The sequence below is a fragment of the Crocodylus siamensis genome, chromosome 13 (genome assembly GCF_052110815.1).
Source record: "Crocodylus siamensis isolate JL-2025a chromosome 13, ASM5211081v1, whole genome shotgun sequence".
Classification (NCBI taxonomy): Eukaryota; Metazoa; Chordata; order Crocodylia; family Crocodylidae; genus Crocodylus; species Crocodylus siamensis.
Window position 1 is genome coordinate 23,378,872 of NC_143407.1, and position 12,858 is coordinate 23,391,729.

Genomic DNA, 12,858 nt, shown 5'->3' on the forward strand with positions numbered 1-12,858 from the left:
ATAAGTCTTCCAATGAGAGTAGTAGAAGATAAAACATAACTCGTTTTTGGAAGGTGCTTGATGGGTTTATGAAAACGTGATGTAGTAGCCTGTGATAAGACTGGACTGGGCTCAGTACCCAAAGACGTCCCTTCCTCTTTCATCCTTAACATTCAACACCCAGATGGAACATTTCCTCCTCTGCTTTCAAAGCCATTTGCAAATGCGAAATAAGCACCGTTATCCTCACTGTACTGACCAGTGATACCGAGATGCACAGAGAAGTTCGATGATCTGCCCCAGGCCATACAATGAGTCACCGACAGGGGTTAAAAACCAGAACGCAGGTCAGCTCACTCTCAGTCCTGGACCGATGATTTGATCATTTATAAAAGGGATGACCAACGTTTAACATAAGGACCTAGGAGCTAGATAAACTAAGACTAAAAGAGCAGGAGCCCACCTTTCGGGCAGCCATGCCACAAACCAGCTGTGCACCCACCCCGAGCGCCGCTCCGTCCCCTCCCCTGTAAGCACACGCCACAGGCTGGCCACCCCCGGCCTACACCTATGGCACGAGGATACGCATGGAGCGTCTCGTCCCTCGACACCTTCCAGACTGGGGATCTTGCCACATCTTTCCCAGGCCTGAACGCAGGAGCCGCTTGAGGAAATTCAGGTCCCACCAGATGCGCTTAACAGTGCCGGCTTTTAAAAAAAATATGTCCGAAAGCCGGTGCACAAGGAGCAGTTGGCGCGATGAGGGGATGGGGGTGGGCGATGGTTCATTTGCTAAAAGACACTTGAGAAAGGTCCGGCTCGTGCACGGAGGCTCCTCCCAGGCCTGCGTCTCCAGGGGTCTTGTCCGTCTCAAGCGCTCAGTGAACGTTGCTGTCCCCGGGGCGGCGGCAGCTGTGCTCCTACAGCCCCCGGGGGTCAGCACGGCGCCCGCAGGCCCGGCTCGGGAGAGCGGCAGCCGGCAGGGCCCGTCCCATCCCGTCCCCCGGGGAAGGGCCCCGCCCCGGTCCCGTGGTGCCCCCGCGCCTGCGCGCCGCGGCCCCGCCCGCTGTCAGGATGAGGCGGCGGAGGCGGAGGCCCGGCCCGGCCGCTCTCGTCGCTCGCTGCTCCTGCGCCGTTGCCTGAGGGGACGGCGGGGCCGCCGCGGCGCAGCCATGGCCCAGCCCGGAGCCGCGCCGCACACGGACGGTAAAGGAGCAGGCGGGCCCGCCGCCACAGCTGGCCGGAGCGGGCGCGGCCTGCGGAGCCCCGGGCTTGCCTGGCAGCTGCGCCCGCCCAGCGGCGCCCCAGGGCGGGGGGCGGGCCATGCGCGCGGGGAGCGGGCACATCCCGAGTGCGCGGGGCCGCGGGGAGGCTCCCCGCAGCCCCGAGGAGAAGACGGGCCTGGCAGGGCCGGCGGGGAAGAGCCTCTTTGGGCAGGGGAGACATGGAGGAGCCGGGCTGCGAGGCAGCAGCTTCCCAACCTTTTTTTTATTTCTGTAGCAGCACCCACGGGTAAACGTGCATAGCCAGTGCCCGCTCCTCACTCCCTCACAGGCGGGAGTGGTGGCAGCCTTGCAAGGGGTGGTTTTCAAGCTTGTGGATCCGTTGCTAAAGTTTGTGTTCTTGCCACCTGCTTTGGGGTTGAGAAATGCTGCTCTGGAGGTCACCCAGTCCAGCACCACCCCCCTCCCCTGCTTGAGGAGGATCACCTCTGTGTGAACCACCCTGTTTGTCTAACCTCACACCATCCGTCCTGACCCACAAACCAAGATGTAACTCCCCAAGGTGCCGGTCAAAGTAAGGGAGATCTCGGGGGCTTGATGCATGTTGATACGTGGTCCGGAGCTGCCAGGTGGGGGTGCTTCTCGGTGCGTAGTGGCACATCCTGTGCTTGTTCCACCTGGTGCAGGGGATCAGATACCTGGCAAGAAGTTGGGAGTGTGTAACTTGGGAAAGCAGGTGATAGGGTGCACTGCCCTTTCCTGTAGAGAGGTTCGTGGGCACAGGGCTGCCTTTTATGTGGGCAAGGACATAATTTTCCCCCCTCTCCAAGATCTGGACACTCCTGAGAGCTCAGCCTGGGAATTTTCCGTACAGAATTGGTCTCAGACCCAACAGAACGTGCTTTCCTGAGTACAGGCCAGAAGCAGAATCTGCCGGGAATGGCTTTTTTGGGAATGGGCTTTTTATGTGCATCTGTATGGGGTGGGGTGCAACAGAGTAAGAAGGGAAAGGTTTATCTTGAGACTGGCGATGAGTTTAACTGGATGAGTGAGGGACGTGAGGCAGGAGCAGACTGAGTGGATATGACTTGGAAGGGTGGATATCGAATTGGGCATGGGATTTATGAGAAATAGACTGAAGATGATAGGGAACTCTTTCTCTAGGAGCAGGGCACTTTACCCAAGCACCAGCTCTGGCAGAAGTGGGCAGTAATCTGTTCTTCATCATGACGTGTATCCAGGGGACTGCTTTTTACTACTTGTGTGTGGCTTGTGTGAGTTGCATAAGATTGGTGCTTATCTTGGGGAAGGGATGGGTGGTTCAGTTACCTGATCAAAGTTTCAGTTATGTGGCAGACTCCTGAAGAAGATGTGTGTGCAAGGATGAAAGTATTTTGCATTTTTTCCACTAAGGTTAATGACACGTGATACATTTGCTATTTGGAGGAGAAAGGGAAGGGTGAAATGTTTAAATGTTTTATGGAGCTACGTTGTTATATTGGGGTGTAAGTGAAAATGGATTGGGGGGAACTTAAGAACTGTTACTGTTCAAATATATTCAGGAAAATAGAGGTCTGTATTGAAACTTGCATTACTGGGCTGTTACCTTGTTCCTTTAAAATCTGTGGCGTAATAGAATACTGTTCTTTAAGTTAACATATTAAAAATAAAGTGAATTTTTTTAGTAGTCGCTTAAGACGAGAACAAGTTCCTATTGCAAGCTGTTCTTAATGCAAGTTCCGTTATATATCCTTTGGAGGGGAACACCATGAATGATTCTTTTCTAAGACTTCCCTTTTAACATCTACTCATTAGTTACAACAAACCCTGTTTAGGTTTTCAGGGAAGCTTGTTGGGGATGTGTAGTAGAACTGTGCACTGTGCAAATGCTTGCTGCTTCTGAACAGTGAAAGGTAGCGCTGTACTTAACTATAAGTGGCGGTGTTTTTCTTCTGAGCAGTTATCAGTCCATGCCTGCAATGCAAGTGTGGTGACAAGGTTTTAATAGAAAGTGCAAACGCAGAGAAGAAGAACTTGTTGCCTGTTGGATAGATCCTAGAAGTGGCCACTTTGCTTCCATACCGAAGTAGTCAGAAGTAGAAAATGGCCTCACTCTCCTTTGCTGTTCTCTGGCAGTGGCAGAGCCATTCTCTATATTTTCCCCACTTTGAAAATTATTGCGCTATTGTTCTCAGCAAGCTGCCTGTTTTAGTTTTAAATAGTCCACTCAAAAGTGAGTCATTCAAAACTTCTCCATTATCTCTTGATGTGAGGGGAAAAATGTTAGAGGGAAGAATTGTTTCATACTTATTCAGTTGCCTATACTGAACGTGCTGTGTCTCTTGGCTGAAGATTGCTTGTGACAGTGGACCTCTGGATTACTGTTTCTGCAGGGAAAATATATTGCTTTTTATAATACTATTCTTTGTAAGTATTAGCATTACTAGTAGTCTTTTGTAATGTTCTTTAAGTATGGAAGAGATGGGCTGTATGGTAAAAGATCTCTAAAGAATCTCTTGGAAAATGCTTTTTAAAAATACTAGGTTTGTCTACATGTTCATTAATGTGCTTTTGCTAATGCACTTTAAATTTTAGAACTTCTATTTTGAGGTACTAGGAAAAGGTGCATTAGCCTATTTTAATGTGTATTAGCAAAAGTGCACAGTTTTTTTGTGTGATGCTTTAATGTGTATTAAAATAGGCTAATGTGCATTAAAGTGCATGTGTAGACACACTCACTGAGTGGTAAAGGGTGAAGATGGCAGAACTCATAACTATTCTACATGCTCCTCTACATTCAGAAGAAAGCGGGTCCAAGAGGAGGAGGAATCTGAAAAGCAAAAATGAAAGGTATTGATGTGAAAAAGAATGGATGAGAGATCTTCTTGTTTCATGTACTTTGGCTTGGCAGAGAAGTTGAATTACCTCTCGTTCTTTTGTGCAGACTAATGTTGTTTCCATGTGATAGCAATCATATAAAGGCTAAGTGCACAGTCCCTTGGCTGCCAGTGCAGCTTTGTGCAGTGTGCTGTCAACTGAGTCTTTTTAGTTAATGATTTGACTGCAAGTAGGTGTATGCTTCTCCTGTTTGTTTTTGAGCAAGGTGTTTCTGAGGTTTTAATCGATACCTGTATTGTCCAGTAGGTTAGTGTGGTTCATAACACATACTAACAAATCGGCGCCTTTTTTGAGAGGTGATGAGAACCATTGATGTAATTCAGTTATGGGTTCTCACCAGCTCTGAAAATCTTTCTGTTCTGTTACTAATAAATTCATGTTACCCAATTAAATTGTTAGATGGTTCATCTGCCTATGCTACAGTACATGCTGGTATGTGAAATTTTCAGTCTGTCAAATTTTATGTAGAAAGGTCAGTAGCGAGGATTATAATGTCAGAGTCATTTGCTCTCAACCCTCTGTTTAGTCCAATAGAATTTTTTTATGCATGGAGATGGCACCACTTCTCACCAGGAAAACCAACTCCATTTTAGTAAGAAACAAGTTTAGGGAGAATCTGGCTGTGTTGATTTATAGTACTGTTAGCAGCAGTGCTGGCACTATGTCCCCTGCAGCAAGGAGCCAATTTGGGGTTTTTGCAGAAACAGAGACTTTTGGTAGATCACCAAGGCCAGCTATGAGTTGCCATAAGTGTGGTTCTATGAATGCCAGGTAAAAAAAAACAGCAGCAGATTTTCTACCCATATACTACCAAACTATTATTTAGAAGGAAATAAAGCTAGAAACTTAGCTTTTAAAAATGAAAGTTGGGATTTGGTACAGACATTTCTACGTTGTTTAAAGTGCTGGGAAGATTGGTAGGGGTCTGGTTTTAAGTTATCAAAGTAGACTATGGTTTATGGAGGTAATAGTGTAATCTTGACATGTATTAAAATCTTCCATATGATGACAGTTAATTTACAAATGAGTGGAGCGTTCCAGAAAAAAATGCTTTTTCCCCTTTCCTGACTTCCAGTTGGTAATAAGTATGGGTTGTATGACTGAAGGTTCTTGGAGGAATAGTGTTTACACACAAACATGTTTCTCTTTTGTTTATAATGTATTTCATTTATCAGATCAGAGCTAGGCTCGCTCCCCAAGAGTAAACACATGTTCAGGGGGTTTATTTACTTTCTGAAGAACAAGAGGGTCTCTGTTAAGCTGTACAAAGAGGTAAACGTGACACTTGTTTTGGTTCCTTATAATTAGTTTGTCTAATAACCTGAACACAGGATGTAACGTGTCTTTACGTGGAGTGAAACCCTCCTTTACAGGTTAAGAATATAAATGCTTTGTTTATCTGTTTTGTTTTTTTTCCTGGCCACCCTTATCCTACCCACTGCCAGACCAAGGAAAGGTATAATATAAGTAGCAAGTAATATCATGCTTTGTAGGGAGGAATCCACTTGTACAGCACATTTGTGTGTGGATGGAGGGAAAGAGTAACAGATGGCTTGAGTAAAAAATACTTTTTTAACTTCTAAGAAGGGTTAGCAACCCTGGGCATGTGTGCCAAGCATGTCACGCAAGGCCATTTTGCTTGGCGCACCACCGCGAGCCCAGGCTCTAAGCAGTTACTGCCAGCCATGAAGCCCAGGATGCTTCCAGCAGGTGGCATAAGTAATCACAGTGTTTGGAATACCTTCTGGTACAATGAGGTTTCTTTAACAGAATAAATCTAGTAGGTATTATGACTTTAAAATCTTATCTTGGAATATTTGAAGTATTAATAAGCAGAGCTTCATTATGCAGTCTTCTAGTTGTCTGTTTTTTTTCAGCTGTTATCACAGACCAACTGTAAATACCAGTGTGTATGTCTATGATGTGCACCTTGAAATCCAAAGGTCTAGTGGTTTTGAATGTTTCTTGTAACTCTTTTTCCCAGAACTATCTTAAATATCTGATTTAATGGCTGCAGAGTTTTTATCAGTACTAGCCTCTGCAAGTATCCCCATGTATAAATAGTGTGTGTATCATGTAACCTTAGTCATAGTGTAGTCAGTAAAACATGATGGAAGTAATTTGAGTCATTTAAATCAACAGTAAAGAAACAGATTTCAAACATGGAAAGAGGTGCCTATGAACATTCTTGCTTCACATTTGTTTTTCTTCTTATTGAAAGATGTATCTTGAACTTTTTTTTTTTAAGAATATATTTGGTGCTTGGAAAAGGTGCCAGACCATCCTGTTTTGGAAGCTGTAGTTCACTCCATCAATAATATGAATGGTATTGTATGAAATTGAGCTGTGTTATTCTAAAACATTCTTTTATAGTGTCTTTAGTTGACATTGTCTAGCAGACATAGATAAGATATCTTTGTTTCTTCAAGGAGCTATCTTTTTGGTATGTCAAGACACAACTTCAAGTATTCATAGAATCACAGAATCATAGAAGTAGGTTTGAAGGGACCTTATAGATCTTCAAGTCCAACCCCCTGCTAGGGCAGGAGAAAAAAAAAACTGGGCTCAAATGATCCCAGCTAGGTAGGCATCAAGCCTCCTCTTAAAGACCCCCAGGGTAGGAGCCAACACTACTTCCTTTGGAAGTTGGTTCCAGATCCTAGCCGCCCTGACTGTGAAGTAGCTCTTACGGTTGTCTAATCTAAATCTACTCTCCAACAACTTGTGGCCGTTATTTCTTGTTATGCCGGGTGGGGGGGCGCTCGGGGGAACAAGGTCTCTCCCAAACCCTTCTGGTCCCCCCCTAGTGAGTTTATAGACTGTCACCAGGTCCCCCCTCAGCCTTCTTTTGTGAAGGCTGAACAGGTTCATGTCCCGCAGTCTCTCATTGTAGGGTCTGCCCTGTAGTTCCCGGATCATTCGGGTGGCCTCCTCTGGACCCTCTCGATGTTGTCCACATCCCTCCTGAAGTAGGGCGCACAGCACTGGACACAGTACTCCAGCTGTGGCCTGACCAGTGTTGCATAGAGGGGGAGGATCACCTCCTTGGCCCTTCTAGAGATGCATCTGTGGGTGCACGACAGGGTCCGGTTAGCCCTGCCAACTGTGACCTCACATTGTCAGCCCATGTTCATCTTGGAGTCAGTTATGGCTCCAAGATCCCTTTCTGCCTCCGTGCTCTCAAGAAGGGAGTTTCCTATCTTATAAGTGTGCTGCTGGTTACTACTACCCAAGTGTAGCACCTTGCACTTGTCAGTGTTGAAGTGCATCCTGTTTTTGCTAGCCCACCCCTGTAACCTATCCAAGTCTTGCTGCAATCTTTCCCTCTCTACTAGTGTGCTCACCTCACCCCAAATTTTGGTATCGTCAGCGAATTTAAACAGGGTGCTTTTCACCCCGTCATCCAAATTGCTGATAAACAGATTGAACAGCACGGGCCCAAGGACCGAGCCCTGGGGGACTCTGCTGCCCACTTCTCACCAGGTTGACCCATCCACCACCATCCTCTGAGTGCGACCCTTCAGCCAATCTGCAATCCATCTGACTGTGTAGGCATCAATGTCACAGTCACCCAATTTCTCAGTGAGGATGGGGTGGGAAACAGTGTCAAAGGCCTTGCTGAAGTCCAGAAAGACTACATCCACGGCAACACCTGCATCCAAGGCTTTTGTGACCTCATCATAAAAGGCAATCAGGTTGGTCTGACATGACCTCCCCCTAATGAAACCGTGCTGGTTGCCCTTGAGCATCATCTCTGAGGCCAGCCCATCACAGATGTGCTCCATGATGATCTTCTCAAAGAGTTTCCCTAGGATTGAGGTAAGACTGACGGGCCTGTAGTTGCCTGGGTCCTCCCTCCTCCCTTTTTTAAAGATGGGTACCACGTTGGCTACCTTCCAATTATCCGGCACCTGGCCTGAGCACCATGAGCGCTCATAAAGCCGTGCCAAGGGCCCTGCGATAACCCCTGCTAGCTCCCTCAACACCGTGGGGTGGAGAGCATCTGGACCTGCTGATTTGAACACGTCCAGCCCCTCCAGAAGCTCTCTAACCTGGTCCTCCCCAACCTGAGGTCTGGAGGCATTCCCCTCGAGTCCGTCTTGCATCCCAGTGATTTCTTCTAGTGCTATCTCTTCATGTATCTGCAACTTCCAGTGCTATTTCTTTTCTTGCATCATCTCTGAAGTGATTCATGAAGAAGTGTGGCAGCTTGTTGGACTTCTTTACCTTGCCTGTCACTTCTGGCCTTGACTTCTGCTGAGTGGTATGGTCATTTAACTTATTGTCTTTCCCTTTTCTTCCATATTCATCTTTCCATGTTTGACTTGTCCACATTTGATTTTCTCTCTGTTGTAAAACATTTGGGGTTTGCCTTTTTCTCTACTTACAGCTTCTTATCATTATGTTCAGCAGCTTTAGTTTCCAGATTGATATCCCGCATGTCAGCCTCATTTGACCTTGTGTTCTTGATTTATTGTCTTGCTGAGCAAATGACCATCGCTTGAGTTTGTCTTCACAGAATGCTGTTCTTGATCTGGCCTTTTAGTGTTTCCATTTTCTTTGTCTATCCCCATCTTATTTCCTTTAAATACTATTCTTGGTTGCACAGCCTTTTTGGAACCTCTAGTCTGATGCCCACTGGGCTTTGGGCGCTCTTACAGTGATACTCTCGTACAAGATTTCCTCTGCTCTCTGCACTACTAAGACTGCCTTTCTAATACCAGTGTATTCTGCACATCTGCTCTCTCTATCTGTTCCTTCAGAGAAAAGCCCACGACTACTACTTCCTCCACTGTAAATTTGTTCCATCTTCCCTTTCCAAACAGCACAAGTTCTCTGACTTCATTGATTGTCAGTTCCCTATTTTGCTGCTTTGGACTCCATCTCTATGTATGATCTGTCCAGGTTCTTAATAAAAAACACAATATATACCATGATCACCCTTCCCATCTCTACCCCTATACAAGTTCTCTGCCTCGTTCTGCTCTGTCCTAAAGGTAACTTTGCTATCTACTTTCCAGTCTGTCTGCTCCATGTTTTCAAATTCTCATTTTTCTTGTCAGTACAAGTTAGATTATTTCACTGTTGACCAACTGCAGTCCAATTGCATTCGTCTTGTAAGGTTAGCTGACTTCCACGTTTTGTCATTTCTTTTACAATAACTTCTCTGCATTTCATTGGGATAAAATTTAGTTAAATTATTCAGCAGTAAAGCTGGGAGAGGGTCAAAACTAGATTCCTTGAAGGATATGGAGTCTGGCATTTAGCTCTTAGGTTTACAACTGCCAGCCTGCATAAGACTGAGAAGACACTAGCTCCCACAATATATGCAGGGATACCGAATACCACTAAATATACAGAAGACTCCTTTCCTAGCAGACCAGGCCTTATTGCACAAAAGGCTTTTATTAAAATGTAAGTGGTATGATCATCTGAGTACACAAGCTGGGAAACGGGACTTCTGATACTAAAGTTTCCTCTGATTTTCTAATTTTGGCCTACTGCAGGTCACTTAACATCTCTGCCTTCTATATCTCCATCTGCAAACTGAAATAATATTTACCTGCTCCACAGGCGTCAAGAAGATTGATAGGTTACTAATACATAAAATGCTTTGAAGAGATAAATTATTATAGGTGTGCTAACAAGGGCAGTTTTCAATTGAGCTGTATTGTTAAAACAGGGTGTCAGAATCTTGGCTTGTCTCTTTCTGTGGATAAATGCCATTAACGCTGCTAGATGGATGACAAGAACTAAATAAACAGTAATAGCTTTAATTTTAATCTTCAAATAGTAGGATAGTCTTCAAATTATATAGTATTGGCTACATGTAGTTAGCGCACAAAAAGTACAGAGGAGATCCTTTAGAAAGAAAAATGGTATATGACAGAGAGAACCAAAGTCTAAATCACTTGACTGTCTTTCGTCTAAGGCAGGGGTTCTCAAACTGTGGGGGTACATGGCAGAAATTATGTAATGGTGGATTTAATTCTAATATTATAAAAGCCTAAGTCTGTCTGTCTGTCCATCCGTAATGCTTTATTCACGCTCAGATTGGCTGTCTCAGCAGGCAGTCAAAGTGTCCTACACAGACAGGGACAGGCAACGGAGCGCTGCCATGACAGTGGGAACTGAGGGGCTGGAGGGGAGGGCAGAGGGTGATGATGGGGAATGGAGCACTGCCATAACAGAGGTGATGGAGTGGGGTCTGCTCCTTGGAGCCAGGAGCCGGAACCCCCACCTCCCAACAACAGTCGGCAGGGAGGGGAGATGGCAGGGAGCTGGGGAAGGAGGGGAGCAGATAGGGGGTGGGGGTTACTGGTGACTGCGCCCTGTTGCTACCACAAATGCTGCTGTGATTACGGGCCCTGGCCTCTGTTGTCCCATTTCCGACCCCCCCTCCTCCCATCATTCTTGATGGGCAGTTGGCTAGTTTTAATTGTGATAATTGATGTTTAAGGGATTAAAATATAAAACATATAGGAGAGCACCAATAGAGATTTTCTTGGCAGATACCGATAGCCTATTCTTCACTAGGCATATCGGCTGATACTGATCCGATAACCAACTTACAGGAGTGCGCGGCCCAGTAGCGTGTGGAGCAGCACCCTCCTTGCAGGTAAGTCTGTGGAGGGGGAGGGAAGGAGTGTGGGGGGAGCAGATCAAGGCCCCCATGGTGAGGAAGGGAGTGGGGCAGGGGCTGGAGCTGGGGCTGAGGGAGCTGTCCAGCCAGGGCAGTGAATGGGATGCTGGAGTGGGGAGTGGACTAGAGCTGCAGCCAGTTTGTCCAGGGGATCAGTGTCCTAGCACTTAAAAATGGTGGCAGCGGCGCTTGAACTAAAGCTCATTAAATGAGCTTTAGTTCAAGCACTGCTGCCACTATTTTTAAGTGTGAGGCTGCTTTTAGGAGCAGAGGTGAGCTGGGTGAGGGCAGAGGTGGGCTGCCCACTGCAGGCTTGGGGTTGTCTGCCCTGCTGCCTTTTGTCCCAGGAACCACATGCTGGCTATGCCACATCCCCAGCCCACCCGGCAGCGGGAGATGCAACTTGCCACTGTTGCAGGGTAAGCTGTGTGGCTCCTCGATCAAAAGGCACCAGGATGGACAGCCACGAGCCCACAGCAGGCAGCATGTATCTATTCCATGCACAAATCTGAAGGGGCACATGCACCTCCCCTGCCTCCCCCAGGGGTACGCCCTGCAGTGAGGAGCTGACCTCCTTCCACACACCCCCTGGAGGAGCTGCCTGTGTCTCTGTCCCACTCCCTACCCCAGGGTGCCATTCACCACCCTGGCTGGGCAACACCCTCAGCCTTAGTCCCTGCCCCACTTACTCCCTCATCATGGGGGCCTTGATTTGCCCTCCCCCGTCTCCCATGCCCCTTCACCTCCACAGACTTACCAGCAGGGCACTGCTCTGCACACTGCTGGGCTGCATTCCTGGCCATGTGTGGCTGCATGCTGTCCAGGGACTTCTGCCAGAAGGCATATTGCATTTATCTGTATGTTATTGGCTACACTGGCCAAAAAAAGCCAATAGCTGATAATGTTAATTTTCCTTTTCTTGGTGCCAATCTGATATGGCACCAATATATTGATGTACCTCTAAAAACATACTCTGGTGGAGGTATGCAGGCAGCGGGAAGGAGGTGCACCTTAAATCTGGAAGGAGGTGCACCTTAAGAAAAAGTTGGGAACCTCTGGTCTATAGTTTACATTAGAAGATGGCTTGAATGACATGGGAGGGGGGGGGAATTCCTGAGCTGATTAACCTTGGTGATCATTAGTCTTGTAGCGGACTCCTTTTAAGGGGGTCTGAACAGGCCAAACCTCTTTGCATGTTTGAGTTTTTACTGATAATTTAACAAGCATTGATTTCATAGTGTGACAGCAAAAAAGATAAAAAGAAAAAAAGGAAATATGTGAATTACAGTAATTCCCTTCCCAAATTGTTTAACCAGCTTTAATTTACCTTTTTTTTAAACTGAACTACCTCCATTTGGCATTGGGGGATGCGTGGGAAGGGAAGCCCCTTATCTTGGATTTGAGTGCAAATCAGGGGTGGGAAGGAACATGACAGGTGGCAGCTGCAGATCTGACTCTGGCCCCACCCCCAAGTTGGAAGTGGAACCACAGCTGCTGCCTGCTCCCTACTATTTCTGACCCTCCCACTCTCCCTTTCCCCTCCACCCCCAATAGCTGTGGGTTGGCTGGGCTGGGCTGGAGCAAGAACATGTTTTGTGCCCCGGGCTAGAGTGAGGCTGAGGCTGTGCTGGAAGTGTCAGGCTATGGGGAGAAGGTAGATGATGATAAGGAGGACACGAGAAGCAAGGGTGGTGGGAGAAGGCAGGCAGCAAGGGGGAAGCAATGCAGGGAGGAGGGCAGGTGCCCGGGGGTTCAGGTAAGAGGGGGTAAGTAACAGGAGGGCAAATAGTGGCGGGCCAAGATGTTGGGAGGCAAGGGGTTGGGGTTAGGCTGCTTGACCTCCCCTACTTCCTGCCACTGCTGTCTCTGCTGCAGTGGTGCAGGGAGGGGCAGGGCAAATTGAAGACATCCCTCTAATGATTATATTCTACACATAGAAAATTTTAAAAAATTTTCAGTTTATAGAATCTAATTATTGGGGGGATTATTTTAAAATCAGGGTTATTTTAGAGTTAGATAAATATGGTAAATGTTGTCCCACCAGAAGCCCTGGTACTTTAACTGTATTTGCAAACATAAAAGTCTTTGAGGGGAACATCATCTCCCAAAGGTAGA

The 12,858-nt window shown here is 46.8% G+C and overlaps 1 protein-coding gene across 1 annotated transcript in view; it reads left to right on the forward strand.

Moving 5' to 3' along the window:
- The first annotated feature begins 890 nt into the window (after positions 1 to 890).
- The window catches only part of RABEP1 (rabaptin, RAB GTPase binding effector protein 1), a 95,194-nt gene continuing 83,226 nt past the window's right edge, over positions 891 to 12,858 (forward strand). Inside the window, exon 1 of the mRNA XM_090025397.1 lies at positions 891 to 1,185. Within this exon, the coding sequence (XP_089881523.1) occupies positions 1,152 to 1,185 (34 nt within the window). The 5' untranslated portion in view covers positions 891 to 1,151. The remainder of the gene's footprint in view (positions 1,186 to 12,858) is intronic.